General features: G+C 47.4%; 1 protein-coding gene across 2 annotated transcripts in view; it reads right to left on the bottom strand.

Annotated features, from left to right (window-relative positions):
• Positions 1 to 15909, bottom strand: part of MYO10 (myosin X) — a 213118-nt gene that overhangs the window by 17817 nt on the left and 179392 nt on the right. The window contains exons 22-28 of one of the 2 annotated variants that reach the window (XM_064596834.1): positions 15136 to 15242; positions 14072 to 14281; positions 13659 to 13704; positions 12067 to 13008; positions 11149 to 11272; positions 6569 to 6812; positions 2755 to 2850 (exon numbers count right to left, since the gene is read on the bottom strand). In XM_064596834.1, the coding sequence (XP_064452904.1) occupies positions 2755 to 2850; positions 6569 to 6812; positions 11149 to 11272; positions 12067 to 13008; positions 13659 to 13704; positions 14072 to 14281; positions 15136 to 15242 (1769 nt within the window). The remainder of the gene's footprint in view (positions 1 to 2754; positions 2851 to 6568; positions 6813 to 11148; positions 11273 to 12066; positions 13009 to 13658; positions 13705 to 14071; positions 14282 to 15135; positions 15243 to 15909) is intronic. The other variant, XM_045863206.3, reaches the window with a different exon arrangement.

Genomic DNA, 15909 nt, shown 5'->3' with positions numbered 1-15909 from the left:
GAGAAGCAGGCTCCCCGCTGAGCAGGGAGCCCGATGCGGGACTCGATCCCGGGACTCCAGGATCATGACCTGAGCCGAAGGCAGTTGCTTAACCAACTGAGCCACCCAGGTGCCCCACCTGATAGGATTTCTACTTAAGTAAGAATAAAACCATAGGAGAGCTGGAAACAGAAAACAATTGCTTGGGGGCGCCTAGGTGGCTCAGTCATTAAGCGTCTGCCTTCGGCTCAGGTCATGATCCCAGGGTCCTGGGACTGAGCCCCGCATCGGGCTCCCTGCTCCCCGGGAAGCCTGCTTGTCCCTCTCCAATCCCCCTGCTTGTGTTCCCTCTCTCGCTGTGTCTCTGTCAAATAAATAAATAAAATCTTTAAAAAAAAAACAACAATTGCTTGAAGAACAAAGTGGAAAGGTTTTTTTGACTGGAGAACTCTTCTATCTTCACCTCAAATGAGTTTTCTCACTTACAGTCTCATTAGAATCAGACAACAAAGGAAAACAGGACAACCCCAGAAAAGTCAAGCTGAACAAAAGTCACGATGTACCTAGAAACACAATATAGGCTTGAGGAAAAATGACCACAAATAGCCACACATCCATCCATCCATCCATCCAACATTTATCAAGCAACTATAAAATGTAGGAGGTGCCAAATGTGAGATGCTAGGGATAGCCTTCTCCTGCAGAGGCTAATAAGACCTATATACACGCTCCTACTAAGTATGGCAGAGGACAAAGTATTTGGTGTATATGATGGAATATTTAAGCAAAAAATGCATATCTATATAAAGGGTAAGTCATGTCTCTATAGCAAAGCACTAAAATCCATCTCCTCTGATTCCTAAAGGAGAAAAATGTGACCAAGAGCTTGAAAATAGGCAACATAAACAGACTCCTAGGGAAACCAAGGGAAACATCTCAATATACACTTGCTTCATCAATTCTGATGAACTCAAAGGCAAGACTTAAGTCACTGTTTTATGAAGCTCAAAAATTTCCCAAATCAAACACTGAAAAACACATATGTTCAAGATGGAGGCCACACGGGAGCTCTCTTTCTCTCTCACACCCACACGCGTGCACACACACACACACAAATAAAATTTGCTGGCCTTTCATTCTGTTCAGGTGACACTCTTAAATTTACATATTTCTCCTCCTGAATCAAGTTTAACTCCATCTGAAAAGGAATTTTAAAAAATGTTTTCTACTGGTCAAGAAAAGAAGGCCTCAGTTAAACTATCACAAATGTTGGGGCCCCTGGGTGGCTCAGTTGGTTAAGCAGCTGACTCCTGATCTCAGCTCTCTTAATCTCAGGGCCGGGGAGTTCAAGCCCCGCCCTGGGCTCCAGGCTGGGTGTGGAGCCTACTTAAAAAAAAAAAAAAAAGCCCCCAATGTTAAATTTAGCAGGTCATTATGGCCCAAAAAAGAGAGGACGGCTCCCAAACGCTGGGCCTATAATTCAGCTGAGAAGCTGTAGGCATTCCACAGACCACAACCAACCACAGGCGGTCTCTAGGAGTCCCAGATGGAATGACGGGACTATAATTCCAGGTTTACTTGTTTTTCCAGTCTGTGTCATAATTTATGGATCCAAGCAGGGTTTTAGTTTGTTCCCATGGGAAGAATTATTTTCTTTGCCCTTAAAGCTGCTACCATGGTGCTCTATCAACTCAAACATTCAAAGGGCAAAGGGGTAGTAGCGAAAGGCACTGAGAATTCATTACAAGATTCGAAGGATTTCGGAGCTCAAAAGTAAAGGCTATAGATTGACGATGCTCCCTGACATTGCTCAGAGGGGAGGACAGATACCTCCAACACAGCCCTGTGGCTCACAAAGCAGCAGGAGAAAGAGATGTTCTGCTCTATCTCATCCGCTGTGTGACCCTGTGATGCATCACTCTGGGGAGCAGATACCAGTTCTCCTTTTTTACCACACCTGCCCAGCACGAGGATGGAAACCTGAGGTCCAGGAAAGTGAGACCACTTGATCCAGCCAATGGACACCAACCACAGTGTCCTCTGAGCTTGGTCAAAGATTTAAGCTCCTTAAGAAATATAAGAAACGTAATGCCTCCGTTCAGTAGAATTGAGCTTCTGTGACTTTACAAATTATACTTCCCTTTCTCCTACCTGAGTCTCCTACTCTGTAAAATGTGGGTCACGGTAATAATGGTAATAATGCTATTAACCGTGTAGGGCGGCTGTGAGAATTAAATGGGTTAATATATGTGAAGCATTTCAGAATATTGCCTGAAATACAGTAATTCTTTTACTGGTGTTAACCATCTCTTCTGTCCTACTGAATTCTTCAATATGAAGACCCTAAATCCTCCTCGAAAGCCACAGTGCTATCGTTTATTTAAACAATCAGGGGTTAATGCCCTTGCTTTCTCAATCCTTAAGCAAACACAAGCTGTTCCCTGTCAAAGCTCAGAAGCTTCCAGAGGGTGGGCTTGCAGCTCTGTGTGGTTGCACGGTTGGGGACAGTAAAAGCCTGAGCCGAGATAACAAGGGGTCTGTCCAGTGGCATTCAAAGCTGGAAACCCTGGGCTGTGTGTGGTACCTGGACACCTTAGCCCAGCGGAAGATTGCCCAGGGGACAAGCACGTCAATCTCATGACTCAGTTCTTCAACCATCTTAACAGAAAAGCCCAACCAGAGAATCAAGGACAGTCTTTTCAGAGCCGGGTGGGTGGCCGAGGCCTGAGCAGGGGTGAGGACGTCGTCTGCGGGCAGTCGACAGCTGTGTCTCACCTGGCATCTTCTGGGGACTCGGCGATCAGGTGGAAGGTCCTATCGGCCATGATGATGTCAATCCCGTTCTCTTTGCTGGTGTTATCTATGATCTCTCTGCCAAGTAGCAAAAGCACCAAATACACATTAGGACCACAGACTCCTTAAGAGTAAGCAGGAAAAGCCATTTCACCAAACTGCTGATGGGAGTTAGAAACTGTAACTGAAAAATCAAACACCCACTTCAGCCTTTTTTTTTTTTTTTTTTTTTAAGAAATGATGAAGATCCCTGTGTCCTCCGGAGGGTGGCGGGGGGGGGAGGGGTGGGTGAGGAGACGGGGTCTTCTCTGCTTCTAGAGAGAGAGGAAGTCTCACCCGGGACCAGGGGTAGGTGTTTCCTTGAGGTCGGTAGACTACTCTAAGGAGAAGTCTCTCTCCTCACTCTGGCCCACCCAATGCCTGCCCCTGCTGAGGCCTTAGAAGGCTTGGGGCAGCTGCCCCCAGTCTGGCCCACACCTTCCCTCGGCTCCTCTCACTGCCCTACAATGGGAGGACCCCTACAAGGCGACTAGTGTGGCTTGGGCTCTTCCCCAGGTCCTCATGGCTTCCCACTTGAAGGCCTTGGCTGACATCTCTGACATACTCCACCTCGTATGGGCACATTATTTCTACTGGGGGCTCTGGGCTGAAGAGCAGTGTTTGGGTGTTTCTGGATTTCAACACCACCTTGCTCTCATCCCAACATGGAGGTTTAAAATCGGTGGACCAGGTTAACAAGATCAGGGTAAAACACAAGCAGATGTTGGCACAGAAACAGAGATGGCCAAATAGTTGATGACAAAGGAGCTTGGGGATAAAGCCAGCTTGCTTTGCCAAGTGAAGGAGTATAACTCTTCACAGTACAATATTCATTTCACATCTACACACCTAAACAGTCTAATTAGAAAAAATAAATATCTTAGAGCTAGAATCACCGAGACAAGATAAAATATTTTTAAGGATCAAGATGGTGAGAATTCCTTCAGCAGTCTGTGACCCCCTTTCTGAGCAGGAAGAGGTGAGAGATGGGCAGGAATCAGCCAAGTCTCGGGTCACAGAGTCTCCTGAGCAGGACTCTAGGGAAACTGTCCAGACCATGTCATCCTGGACCGGCCACTCTGCCGCAGTCTCAGGAACTCGGCAACCTTGTGCGTAAAGTGAGAGATGAGACTGTGATCTAGCTGGAAGGCTGTGGTTCTGGACCACTGTGGCCCACATGGTCCTGGGAAACGTTCAGAAACACAGGCAGTGCGGGGGGGGGGGGGGGGCTCTCTTCAGGGTGGGGCCCTGGGACCTGCACTTGTAAAAAGCTTCCTTGGAGAGGGAGTGATGATATTGTCAGGGTCACGATGCAGTATCTGGAAACTCTGTAGGATAAATGCGGTGGCATCTTCAATGACAGCGAGTGTGTGAAGAAAATGATGGGGGGGGGGAATGTTGTATAAATTACAAGAGATTTGAGAGATCGGTCGATGGATTAAAAATTATAAGCCTTACTTGGATTCTGATTGGAAGAAATAAACCAATCCAAACCAGCAAGAGCACTATCACCTCCATATACAAGACAACTGGGGAAATCTGAACAATGACTGGAGTCTGGATGATTGAGAAGTTACTGTTATTTTTTTAAATGCTGTCACCATAATGTGATTATATATTAAGAGTCTTAATCTCTAAGCGTATACTAAAATATTTAGAGATAAAATTCTGATGTCAGGAACTTGCTTTACAGAACACAGCCTGTAGGGGGAGCAGTGCGGGTGGGGTTACAGATGAAACACTAGGGCCATGGGCTGGCGGGGGGAGGGGGCGGGTGGTCACAGCTGAAAGCTGCCTAACAGCGCAGGGATTTCATTATATTCCCCTGCCTGCTTCTGCATAGGACTGAAATTTTCTGTAACAAAACATTTCAAAATATAAAGTGGATACTTTTAATTAATGCCAATAAAAAAATCTTAATGTGGTGAAACCCTAACAACTCCTTGCCCTCCCTCTGCAGAACAGGACAGAAACGGCCGAGTAAGAGCTAATGTCTTCTCAACTCTGTAATTTTCACAAAGCACCCGGAGAAGAGGGCTTTTTATTAAGCAGCACAGAGCAAGGTGCATGAGGATTATACATCAGTTTCCACCAGGGAAATTCCCTCTCTGTTCCCTGCTCTGAGCTTCCTGGCATTTGTCGGGGAGCCTCCTATAGGCTGAATCAGGAGGAACATCAGGGATGCAGGGCTGAGAGGCAGAAGCACACAGCTGTGTCATGCTATGGAAATTTCTGGTAGGATTTAGATTCACAGCCCCACACGCTCACGCCTGTGCTGGATCATGGGCTCCTAACACACTCCAAGGGCAGCCTGGAGAAGTCCAATACTCCACTGTCTGCACTTCGTTATTTGCCCTTAAAATTAAATGCGTAGAACACTCTCCTTGTTTAACTTCCCACACTTTTTAATAAATAATGTTCTAAAGTCGCTGATGCTGGTTAGAAACAAAACACCATTTTCAGGTCTCGTGACTTTAGGAGTTAATCTTCTGTCTCAAAGCTTATTTTACCCATTTTCTAAATATGGTGGTTGCTTGGTTTTGAGTGGAGTAATGGCTAATGGTTATCCCAAAGCACTTAATGTCTAGTGTCAAGTTACCCAGCTGCCGCGAAGTCCAACAATTTCCTGAAAACCTTAATTTTTAACCCAAATAATAGGTCCTCAATAGTCCAGGGCTTTGGTTCTATAAGAGGTGGCAGCAAAGGGGGGCGTGTTGGATTCAAAGCCCAGTTCTGTTCCTCTCACTGCTGGATACAACGATGGCTGAAATAGCCCACAAAAGTAAAAGATAAAGGATTCATTTAAAAAAAACATCTCTAAGAATGAAGGGTATTCAAAAAGCTAAAAAAAAAAAAAAAATGAAGGTAGTCAAAAGTTACAATCTTCCAGGGCACCTGGGTGGCTCAGTCAGTTAAGCGACTGCCTTCGGCTCAGGTCATGATCCTGGAGATCCTGGATCGAGTCCCGCATCGGGCTCCCTGCTCGGCAGGGAGTCTGCTTCTCCCTCTCCCCCTCCCCCTGCTTGTGTTCCCTCTCTTGCTGTGTCTCTCTCTGTCAAATAAATAAATAAAATCTTTAAAAAAAAAAAAAAAGAGTTACAATCTTCCAGTTACCAAATAAGTCCTGGGGCCATCATGTACAGCATGAGAGAATTAGTTAAGAGTACAGTATCGCCCATTTGGATAAAGTACTAAGTGAGTAGATCTTAGAAGTTCTCATCACCAAAAAAAAAATTGTTAACTATGTTTGGAGATGGATGTTCACTAGACTCCCTGTGGTGATCACTCTGCAATATATACAAAGGTGGAATCACTTCATTGTACATCTGAAACTCACATGCTATATGTCAGCGACACCTCAAAAACTAAAGCAAAAAACCAAACACCTCCAGATGGGCAGTCTGGTTCCAACTTAGCAATCTGTTGTGGTGTGTTGATCAGTAAAAGCTTCTTAACCCACTGTTCAATATTCGAGGATCCCTGCACACAACCAATCACATTCCCACCAGGACCAGCGGGCATCTTACTGAGAGCCAAGGGTCTGAACGTGACCATGAGAAGTGAACGGTTCACAAAGTCATTTCCCCAGGCCCCTAACAATTCGATCGGCTCAAGTGAATGACTGGGACGCACTTGACGCCTACAACCTACTGCTTCGAAGACCGCGGGCCAGGTGGCCTTGGAGGCATCGACATGAACGACCGAGCAGCCCCCGAGCACCACCCCACTGGGCCATCTCCGGGGTCCGTCAACATACTTGGCCGTCCGGACCTCCAAGGTGCCTTTGAGCTTCTCCTCGCTGTCATTTTCAAAGTACATCAGCTTGGACTGGCGGAGGACAAACCAGCGCTTCTTCCAGTTCCTCCTGGACAGCGTGGAGGAGCCCCCACCTTTTTTGTGGAGCCAGCCTTGCTTGAGGGCCTCCTGCTTGGAGCGGAACCACAGGAAGGTTTCATCCTTGAGGACGCACCAGCGGCGTTTCCAGGAGTTCATTAAACCACCTGTTCCCCAAGATAGGGTAGGGAGGGGTTTGAGAAAAGTCAATCATTCTGCATGACGACATCAGTGGAGCGTCTCAAGGTTCAGCCTATCCTCCACTTTGTCCAACCGCCGTGCCCCCAGACACCCCCCGACAAAGCATGGTGCCTGCCGGCTTGTGTTCAGGGGGCGGTGGGCGACACTACACTAGCTTGGCTGGATTACACAGCAATGCTGTCCCTTCCTTATTCCCAAAGCAGCTCCCACTCAGCTGAGAAATCTTGGTGAGGTGCTGGCAGAAACACAACTCATGAGCTGACACTCTAACCCTGGGATGAGTCGAGATGGGGCGCAAACCATCTCCGAACAAATGGATCATGCTTATCTCCAAATGCCCCAGAGAGGAGAAATTAGTTTAAAATGGTGTCAAAGTTTACACACATTCCTTCTTCCTTATTTGGTCAATGGGGGGGGGGGGCGGGTGGAGAGGGAGAGGGGTACAAGACTTAAAACTTCCATAGGAAAATAAAACAGGGCTTTTTTGGATAAATACTTTTCAAAGAAAAGTATCATCATCTGAAAATCGTTTATATGTAAAAAGTGTAGATTTAGGACATGAAATGAGAATTAGCCATAATTTATTTAGTAGAAAACGTTTTCAGTAAGAGAAGTAAAACAAGGATATACATATATCTTTTACAAGATAAAAATATTCCTAAGGGGGCACTTAGCTGGCTCAGTCGGAAGAGCATGTGACACTTGATCTTGGGGTTGTCTGAGCCCCACATTGGGTGTACAGATTACTTAAAAATGAAACCTTTAAAAGAAACTTCTAATATTTTTCCAGCAGAATAATTTTATCTTAGTATTCTAGATTTCCCAAGGACGGTCAAAGATGACATCTTAACCACCATCAATCAAAAAATCTCTTACGGAATCCACTGAAGGATACTGAATCTACTTCAGTAATTTATTATAAAGAGACGAGTTACATTTTTTGATCAGCCAGTCTTAAAAATAAGGCACAGGTGAACACAGATCCTGAAAGAATAAAGAAAATGCTTTCTTTTCCAGATTGGAGGTGGCTTGAACACAGACCTTCTCAAATTTCTTCAATGATTGCTTCAGTGAGCACAGAACTAAACCTCACAGTGAAACAGATGAGGTAATGGCAACATTACTTGGGGTCTGGCGTGCAAGGCACTTGCTTTCGTTGGACACACCGATGCCTTTTCTTTCTTTGGGGGGGAGAGAGAGAGAGGGTGCACGAGCAGGGGGAGAGGAAGAAGCAGACTCCCCACTGAGCAGGGAACCGACATGGGGCTCGATCCCAGGACCCTGAGATCATGACCTGAGCCAAAGGCAGGAGCTTTACCGACTGAGCCCCCAGGCACTGCCCCCCCTCCCCCCATGCCCCTTCTTAAACCTAAAGCACTGTCTGCTTGCTTGGCTGAGAAGTCCGGGACCACGCCACGCTCCAGGGCGGTTTCCTAACAAACTACAAACTCGCCAAGGGATACCAGAATCAAACTTCTTCTTTCTGATTTGTGGCTTTAATCTGGGTTTCTCAAAGCAAGCCCAGAGGAAACTGTAGTACAAAGTTATTCTATGATCTTACTGTCTTCAGGTGATAAAGGTTAATGACGTTGTAGGAGGACAGATGGGGACTACGGCTTCTAGTGGTGAGCACTGAGCAAGGTGTGCAAGTGCTAATTCATTATGTCGTACACTTGAAACTAAGAGAATACTGTATTTTAGTTAATACTTTGATTAAAAAATGTTTTTAAACGATAAAGGTTATTCACAGTTGTTTTGAAGACACAGATTATACCCGTTATCACCACAGCCACCACCTCGAGTTTATTCACTCTATTGGTCTTATGCTAAGAATGGGACTCACTCCCAGCGGCCCCTCTCCAATTCTGGGTGCTCTCTCAATACTTCATCATTTGGAGAATTCGATCAATGCTATTAATTTCGCAACGGCAAACCCTTTATGGAGACTATTAGGCTGGTGCAAACGCATTTATACTCAAAATATAATCTGGTGGTTAGATTTTCTTTATCATTGGTTTCTCTCAAACGTTTGGTCACAACTTTATAAATACTTTATTAAAGATTAAATGATGATGTGTCAAAGATTAGAAGGTGACGCATTTATATGACAACTTATTTTATTAAGAGGAGTTTGCCAAAAATTCACTTGTTTACCTTCTTGGGCTCTTCATGCTTTAATCTTAAGATTTTAATGCTTTGAGTAGATCTTTATTTTTTCTAATCTTATTTGTTTTAATCAATTATGTAATAAATCCAAATGCCATAGAAGAGTGACTTATAGGGAATTCTAAAGCTAACTTAGGGAACTAGAATTAACTAGGGGTGGGGGAAATATATACTACAAATAAAAAGCTTATATTTATCCTTAGAAATGAATGACAAAAGGGCGCCTGGGTGGCTCAGTTGGTTAAGCGACTGCCTTCGGCTCAGATCATGATCCTGGAGTCCCGGGATCGAGTCCCACATCGGGCTCCCTGCTCGGCGGGGGGTCTGCTTCTCCCTCTGACCCTCCTCCCTCTCATGTGCTCTCTCTCTCATTCTCTCTGTCTCAAATAAATAAATAAAATCTTTAAAAAAAAAAAAAGAAATGAATGACAAAAATCTTAAAATGCTCTGATTTCATACTTCTTAGATTAACTTCTGATTTGTGACTAAATTTTTTTCTTTTATTGAGTATTCTAGTGAACACTTGATTACTCAGTTCAAAATTTTCAATCTTTTTCATTCTAGCACACCTATAAAAATTTCCACCAACCAATGACTTCAGGCAATAGGAAGATCCCCTGTAAACAAAACCTAGCGAGGTTTCCATGAGCACTTTGGGGCTCTGGGGTTGAGAACAGCAGACCTTTGAAAAGCCAGTGACTGATACTCGTAGCTAGACTGATGTTGGAGATGGCGGGGTGGGGGGTGGGGGGGGTGCAGAAGCAGCAGAAAAAAATCAAATGAAAATAAAAATGTAAGTGAAGAACAGGAAAACTATTAAGGCGGAGAAGTAATATGAAAAAAGATAAATATGCCAGTAGGAAGGAGAAGCAAAGGCAAAGAACAGAAGAAATAGGGAAAGGGAACACAGAATAAAAATTTTTTCATGGAAGGAAACAGAAGGTAGGAGAGATGGCAGTGGAAAAGAAAGTGAGGAAGAGTCAGGAAGACCTGCTGACAGAGAAACGGGGAAGGGAAAGGAAAGGACGGGTGGCAGAGTGAAGGGCATCATCAGCGGGATGATGGTTTTGGTTACCCCTGCCCATCCCCCAGATCTGGACCTGGTTCCTCATGTAGCCTGGAGCCGTGAGAGAAACCAGACAGACCCTTCCTTCAGGGATCCATGTGAAACTCCTACCAAAACCTGGTGAGGACTGTGGCTTCTCATGATCCCTGTCACAGATTTAGAAGTCAGAGTTGAGGGGTGCCTGGGAGGCTCAGTCGGTTAAAGTGTCCAACTCTTGATTTCAGCTCAGGTCATGATTTCAGGGTCATGAGATTGAGCCCCGCATCAGGCTCCGTGCTGAGTGTGGAGCCTGCTTAAGATTCTCTCTCTCTCTCTCTGCCTCTCCCTCTGCTCCTCCCACCTGCACCCAAATAAAAAAACTTAAAAAATAAAATATAAAATATAAGTCAGAGTTGAGAACACGGAAGAGGCATGACCACAAGGGCCTAATTAAGTTCCTTTCCAGAAGGAGTATGCTTTGAAGTCCTTAAGTATTAAGGGCCAGTACAAGACATTCAAAATTTAACAGCAGTCAAAATATACAACCCAAATCCTTGTCATGAAGTGTGGGGTAGAGAGCAGGTGTCATAAGCAGTCAAGGCAAGGTGCACCCCTGTCTCAGATCTTTACTTTTCTCCCACGTATAGGAAACCCTTCTAGATTCTCTAACACTCCCGCGGGAGGGAAAGGTGCAGTGTATCATTATAACAGGCTAGGCCAACTGCAGCAGAAGCGAGAGAGAGAAAGGAAAGGAAAAGTGTGTGTTGGCCAGGGCGTGGGAGATGTAGGAAGAAAGGAAAAGAGCACAGAAATGAGATGGGGTGGCAAGAGAGAGGAGACAGGGCCCGAAGACGGTGACGGTGGCTGCATCCTCTGGCCTAATGCTGTGAGAATCCAAGCAGCGTTCTTTGTGGTATGATCATGGCACCCCCGGCATCCCTCGTTCACCTCAGAGGACCTAACGCCAGGTGGGGGCCATGGAGAGTGATCTTCCTGGTCCCCCTCAATCAGCCTCCGTGAAAACAAAACCTCAGCGGTCCGTGGCTCTACCGCACCCCCCTCCCCAGGCGCCCTGGGGACACGGGTCCTACCTTTCATGTATAGAAAGCTGTGGAAGTAAGGCAGGGTGACACAGCTATACACCGAATCCCTCCGGTAAGAAAGTTCATCGTCTGTATCAAACCTAGAATCAAAGTCCTCTTCGCTGTCTTCAAACTGGACAAGAAGGAGAGAGCCAACGGTGAGCCAAACAGAAAAGTCAACAAAAATGCCCAGCATCTGTCAACACTGAAAAACAAAACAAAACCTGGCAGAAGCAACAGGAGGATTCATACCATTTACAACACAGGGTGGTCATCAAAAGAATTACAAAACACCGACCTGTAAGGTCAAATGATCTATCGAACTGATACGATGCGAGACATACTTTCATCCAAAGGCTGTTCTAAAAACACTGCTGTTCAAGGGTATAATTTTAATCAAACCCTACAAAAGTTAATTCCCTTTAGATTACAATGATAAGAATACCTTCAAGCCTTAGGAAATCAAGGGGCTATTTAAGGCAGAGCCAATGGGAAAAAATAAAAGTCAACCATAAATAAACCCATATGCTAGAAAGAGCAGGTGTAAGCCATTAAGGAGCGCAGAACCAGGTAGAACATGCCGGGGAGTGGACCGTGAAGCCACCCGAAGGCTAGACCTTTCGCCCGTGTGCCCTTGGCCATTCTAGTTGTAATTTAGGGCGGGCTTTATTTCCCCACCTGCTGGGAGGCTATGACCCACACAGCTCGCGTTTGCATTTGCAATGCCAGTTTTCTTAGGCGAGGCTGCGCTCTGTGCTCAACCTACAGCAAGCACGTCAAAGCTCCATCTACTAATGCGATTGCTTTGGGCCAGAGAAAGCGGTGGAGGATCCTCCTCAAGAGCCCGACTCTGAAACCTGGGCTCCCCCGGGGCCAGACAAGGTCCACCCCGCACCCCACCGCCCAGGCCCCGCGGGCCACGCTCACCGAGGACTGCGCCCCCTCCGAGCTGAAGCGGTACGCCCCGGAGCTGTTGTAGGTCCCCACGGAGCAGCGGTAGTCCGGGGACCACTGGCTGCCGTACGAGTTGGAGAAGGTCACGCTGCTGCCCGAGGCGAGGGCGCCGTCCTCATCGTCGTCCCGGTCGTAGTCGTAGTCGCCGTCCGGGGGCGGGAGGCCGCCGCCGCCGCCGCCGCCCGGGGGCACGCAGTAGGCGGGCTCCCCGCGGGACGAGCCGTGCTCCGACGGGGCGAGGAGCACCGTGCTGTCGGCGCTGGGGCCCGCGGGCACCACCGTGTCGTTCATGTAGGGGTCCTCCTCCGACGACTCGTCGCTCGTGCGGATGCCGCTAGTTCGCTGGTCCGAGTGGCCGTGCTCGCTGGGGTTGGGCGAATCCTTGAAGGCGTCGTCGTCGGCCTCGAAGCCCTCGTCCACCTCCTCCTCCGGGTAGGGCTGGCTGAAGTTGAAGCTGGGCTTCTCGGCGCCCGCGCCCTCCGCCGGCCCCCCGAGCTCGGCCGGGCACTCGCCGCCCACCGACAGGGAGCGCTCGATGTTGCGGACGCACTCGTCGATCTCGTCGAAGTTGAGCGACTCGAGGAACTCCTGCGCCGCTCGGCACGCTTCGTCCTCCAGCCTCCTGAGCTCCTCGTCCCGCAGCTGCTGCAGCTTCTGCAGCGACGCCTCGGTCAGGGACAGCTCCCGCCGCTCCTTCATGCGCTGCAGGTCCTCGATCTCTTTCTCCAGACGCAGGATCTCCTCCACCTGCTTGTTTTCCTTCTGCTTCTCCAGGTCACAGTGCAGTCCCGCTTCCCTCGGACTCTTGTGCAAGGCTTCCGGCTCCTGCGGCTTCCGGGCGGCTTCCTCCTGGGCAGAAGGGGAAGGAGGAGGGCAGCAAGGGTCACGCCAGCCAGGACAGGCATTGCTCCTTCTCTGCAATACAGAACCATGAGGAGCTGTGCTTTCTTTCTATGGGCTGAACTGTGTGCGCCCGCCACCAAGTGGATGATGTTGAAGCCCTAATCCCCCCTACCACAGAATGTGTATTTGGAGACAGGGCTCTGAAAGAAGTGATTGAGAATAAGGCCATGAGGGCGGCTGTAACCCCAGCTGACCGGTGTCCTTACAGATGGAGGAGATCGGGGGACACACAGAGACACCAGGGATGCATGCACGCAAGTGCAAGCCCACGGGAGGACCCAGTGAGAAGGTGGCCACGTGCAAGGTAAGGAGAGAGGCCTCGGCAGAAAGCAAACCTGCCGACACCTTCATCCTGGGGGGTCTAGCCTCCAGAGCTGTGAAATAACAATTTGTTGAACCCACGCGGGCTGTGGTACTTTGTGAGGGCAGGGCTAGCCAACTAATGCAGAGCTTCCAGGGGTTTATAGAAATGATGCTTAAAACCTCAGACATTCACTAAGTTTTACTCAGTTGTAGCAGGTTGCGCTTCATCAGCGTCTCCTTTAAAACTCTTCTTCTTGTATCTTTATACTTTATTTTCGTTTTGAATCCTTACATCAAAGTGTTTGAGGTGGGAAGGAAAGGGGCAGATGAGATGGCACACGGTCAACAGCATTCTTTACCTGTTGGGCGAGGAGCTCAGCTTCTCTTCGTGCCCTCTCTCTTTCTCTAAAAATGTAAAGGAAAAAGATGGTGAAAATAACCAAAAGCAATGAAAAAAAAAAATCCCAGAAGCACGTTTCTGAGAGAGCACTACCTTTTTAAAAGATAACTTTGCTAAATACAATTTAAAAAGGATGAAGGATGGACCCTCTTCCTCTGGTCAGTTGGCTCATTCTGTGCATGAATAAAAATGCACAGAACTCGGTATTCAAGGCTGCCAAGGAATTTTATATCCAAGCCACCAGGAGGTAATGTTTCAAACAGAAGGTTCTGCAGCATCCGCTGAGAATTCTTGCTGCAAGAATGGATATTGACCTTAAAACTTTCAAAAGGTGCCCTTCTGCTTCATCCGAGCAAGAAAGCTAGTGTATACCTCTCCTCTTCCTCCCGCTTCCTCTTCTCTTCCTCCTCCCGTTTCTCCGCCAGCAGGCGTCTGTAAATTCGCCGAGCAATCTGACCTCGGAGTCGCTTCTGGAAAACTATGGCTGCTTTCTTCAGGTGCAAAAATCTCCTCCTCAGAAGGAATGCTCTGTAATTCTTCTGTATGATCACTATGCAATACAGGACCTTTCTGTATTGCTTTCTGAAAATGGAAAACAAAACGGCGCAACAGAATAGCTGTTGAGGTAATGAGGCTCCGAGCTCTTCAAATGAGTTTACATTAATGCTACAAGACAGAAGAAGAGGGCCAAGTTCTGAACGTCTCATTACAGGGACGGGAGCGAACGGGAGGAGGCCCCTTTGGACAAAACAAAACGGAAGGATAACAAAAGAATAACAACAAACAAAACTAAAGCAAGAACCTTATCATTATCTTGGCTAAATAAGCCCATAACCCCTAATGCTGACTTTGAAGAAGCCTGGGAGAGGTTGGCTTGTAAACAGCTCCAAAAAAGATTTGATGTAGTCTCCCGTTCTCATGAGGGGGAAAGAAAAAGGCCACAGCAGGATGGTCTTCAGAAAACGGAACAGCGTGGGGTTTCACAGAGCAGGCAGGTCCGCAGAGATGGACAGAACTCTAGTGCACAAGGCAAGAAGCTGCCTCACTGGGCAAACACGGGGGTGGGGGTGGGGGGTTCTCTGTGGACCCGATGGGCCAACAGCCAAGTCAACAGCCAGGCTGCCTGGCTTCAATACACGACACAGAGGAACTGGGTAAACAACTTAAATATCTCGGCACTGTCCCCTCCTGTCATCGCTCTAATGGAGACAGCAGGAGGCCCCTTGCCTATGTTCACCCAAGTCAAGCCAACTGGGCATCTGGCATCACTAGTTAGGAGCGCTACGCTGAGACTCCCCATAGCCTGGTCCTGACCTCCATCCAGGTCTGTTGTAAGTAAAAGCAAACAAGGGCTACCCCGCCTGGTGACACATACAGGGGGAGGCCTCCTCTTGCCACTTATACTTTACAGCTTCTCCCCTCTGTGTGCTTCTTACCGTGCCAAGTAGCCCAAGACGTGGGCCCGGATCACCATGGCCGCCCTCGTAACTTCCTCCTCCCGTTGCTTCTCCAGTTTCTGCTCCAGGGATTCTCGAAGGAAGACCTGGCCGAGGGAAAGGGACGCATCAGAAGCAAAGAACATGGCTGGTAAAAGGAGGTTCTCTCCAAGTCAGAGATATCTTTTGGAAGTCAGGCTTTCCTCTCTCTCCGTAAATTTGCTCCAAACACACAGCCATGTGTTCTAGAACAGTGCTTCTCCAACTCCCTGTGGCGAAGGGTTGCTTTGTTTTTTTAACTTTCCATCTGTCATGTACTAAGACATTCGAAAAATAGAGCAAAAATATATTACTAGGAAGAAAAAGCAAAGATACAGAAAATAAAAAAAGTCCCCCCCTTTTCTTGGTTATTAGATCCAACAGGCAAAGAGGACTATGAAGTTGCCATCAAAGTTTACACTCACTTAAGTGGGACAAATAGTTCATGGACCAGCACCAGTCCCACATGAAGTGTAAGTCACAAGAAACACAGAGAGACACTCTGTGTTACAAAAGGAAAGAAGGAAAGGGAGAGAGGGGAAAAAAAACCCAGGAACTTTGCAAAATGTTACTTTACTAGCACATGGAAACTCTCTCTGCATGACTGTTAAGTGATTACGATCACGGTATCTTGGCCTCAAAAACTTTTAATGCACATTTAAAAGTTGACATTAAGACTGTAATTCTGAGGGCGCCTGGGTGGCTCAGTTGGTTAAGCGTCTGCTTTTGGCTCAG

Source organism: Mirounga angustirostris, unplaced genomic scaffold (assembly GCF_029215605.1).
Source record: "Mirounga angustirostris isolate CCGP_5_RB_7025 unplaced genomic scaffold, mMirAng1.0.hap1 SCAF_7, whole genome shotgun sequence".
NCBI lineage: Eukaryota > Metazoa > Chordata > Mammalia > Carnivora > Phocidae > Mirounga > Mirounga angustirostris.
The sequence above is the reverse complement of the archived record's forward strand: the minus strand, read 5'-3'. Positions and strand labels throughout refer to the sequence as shown.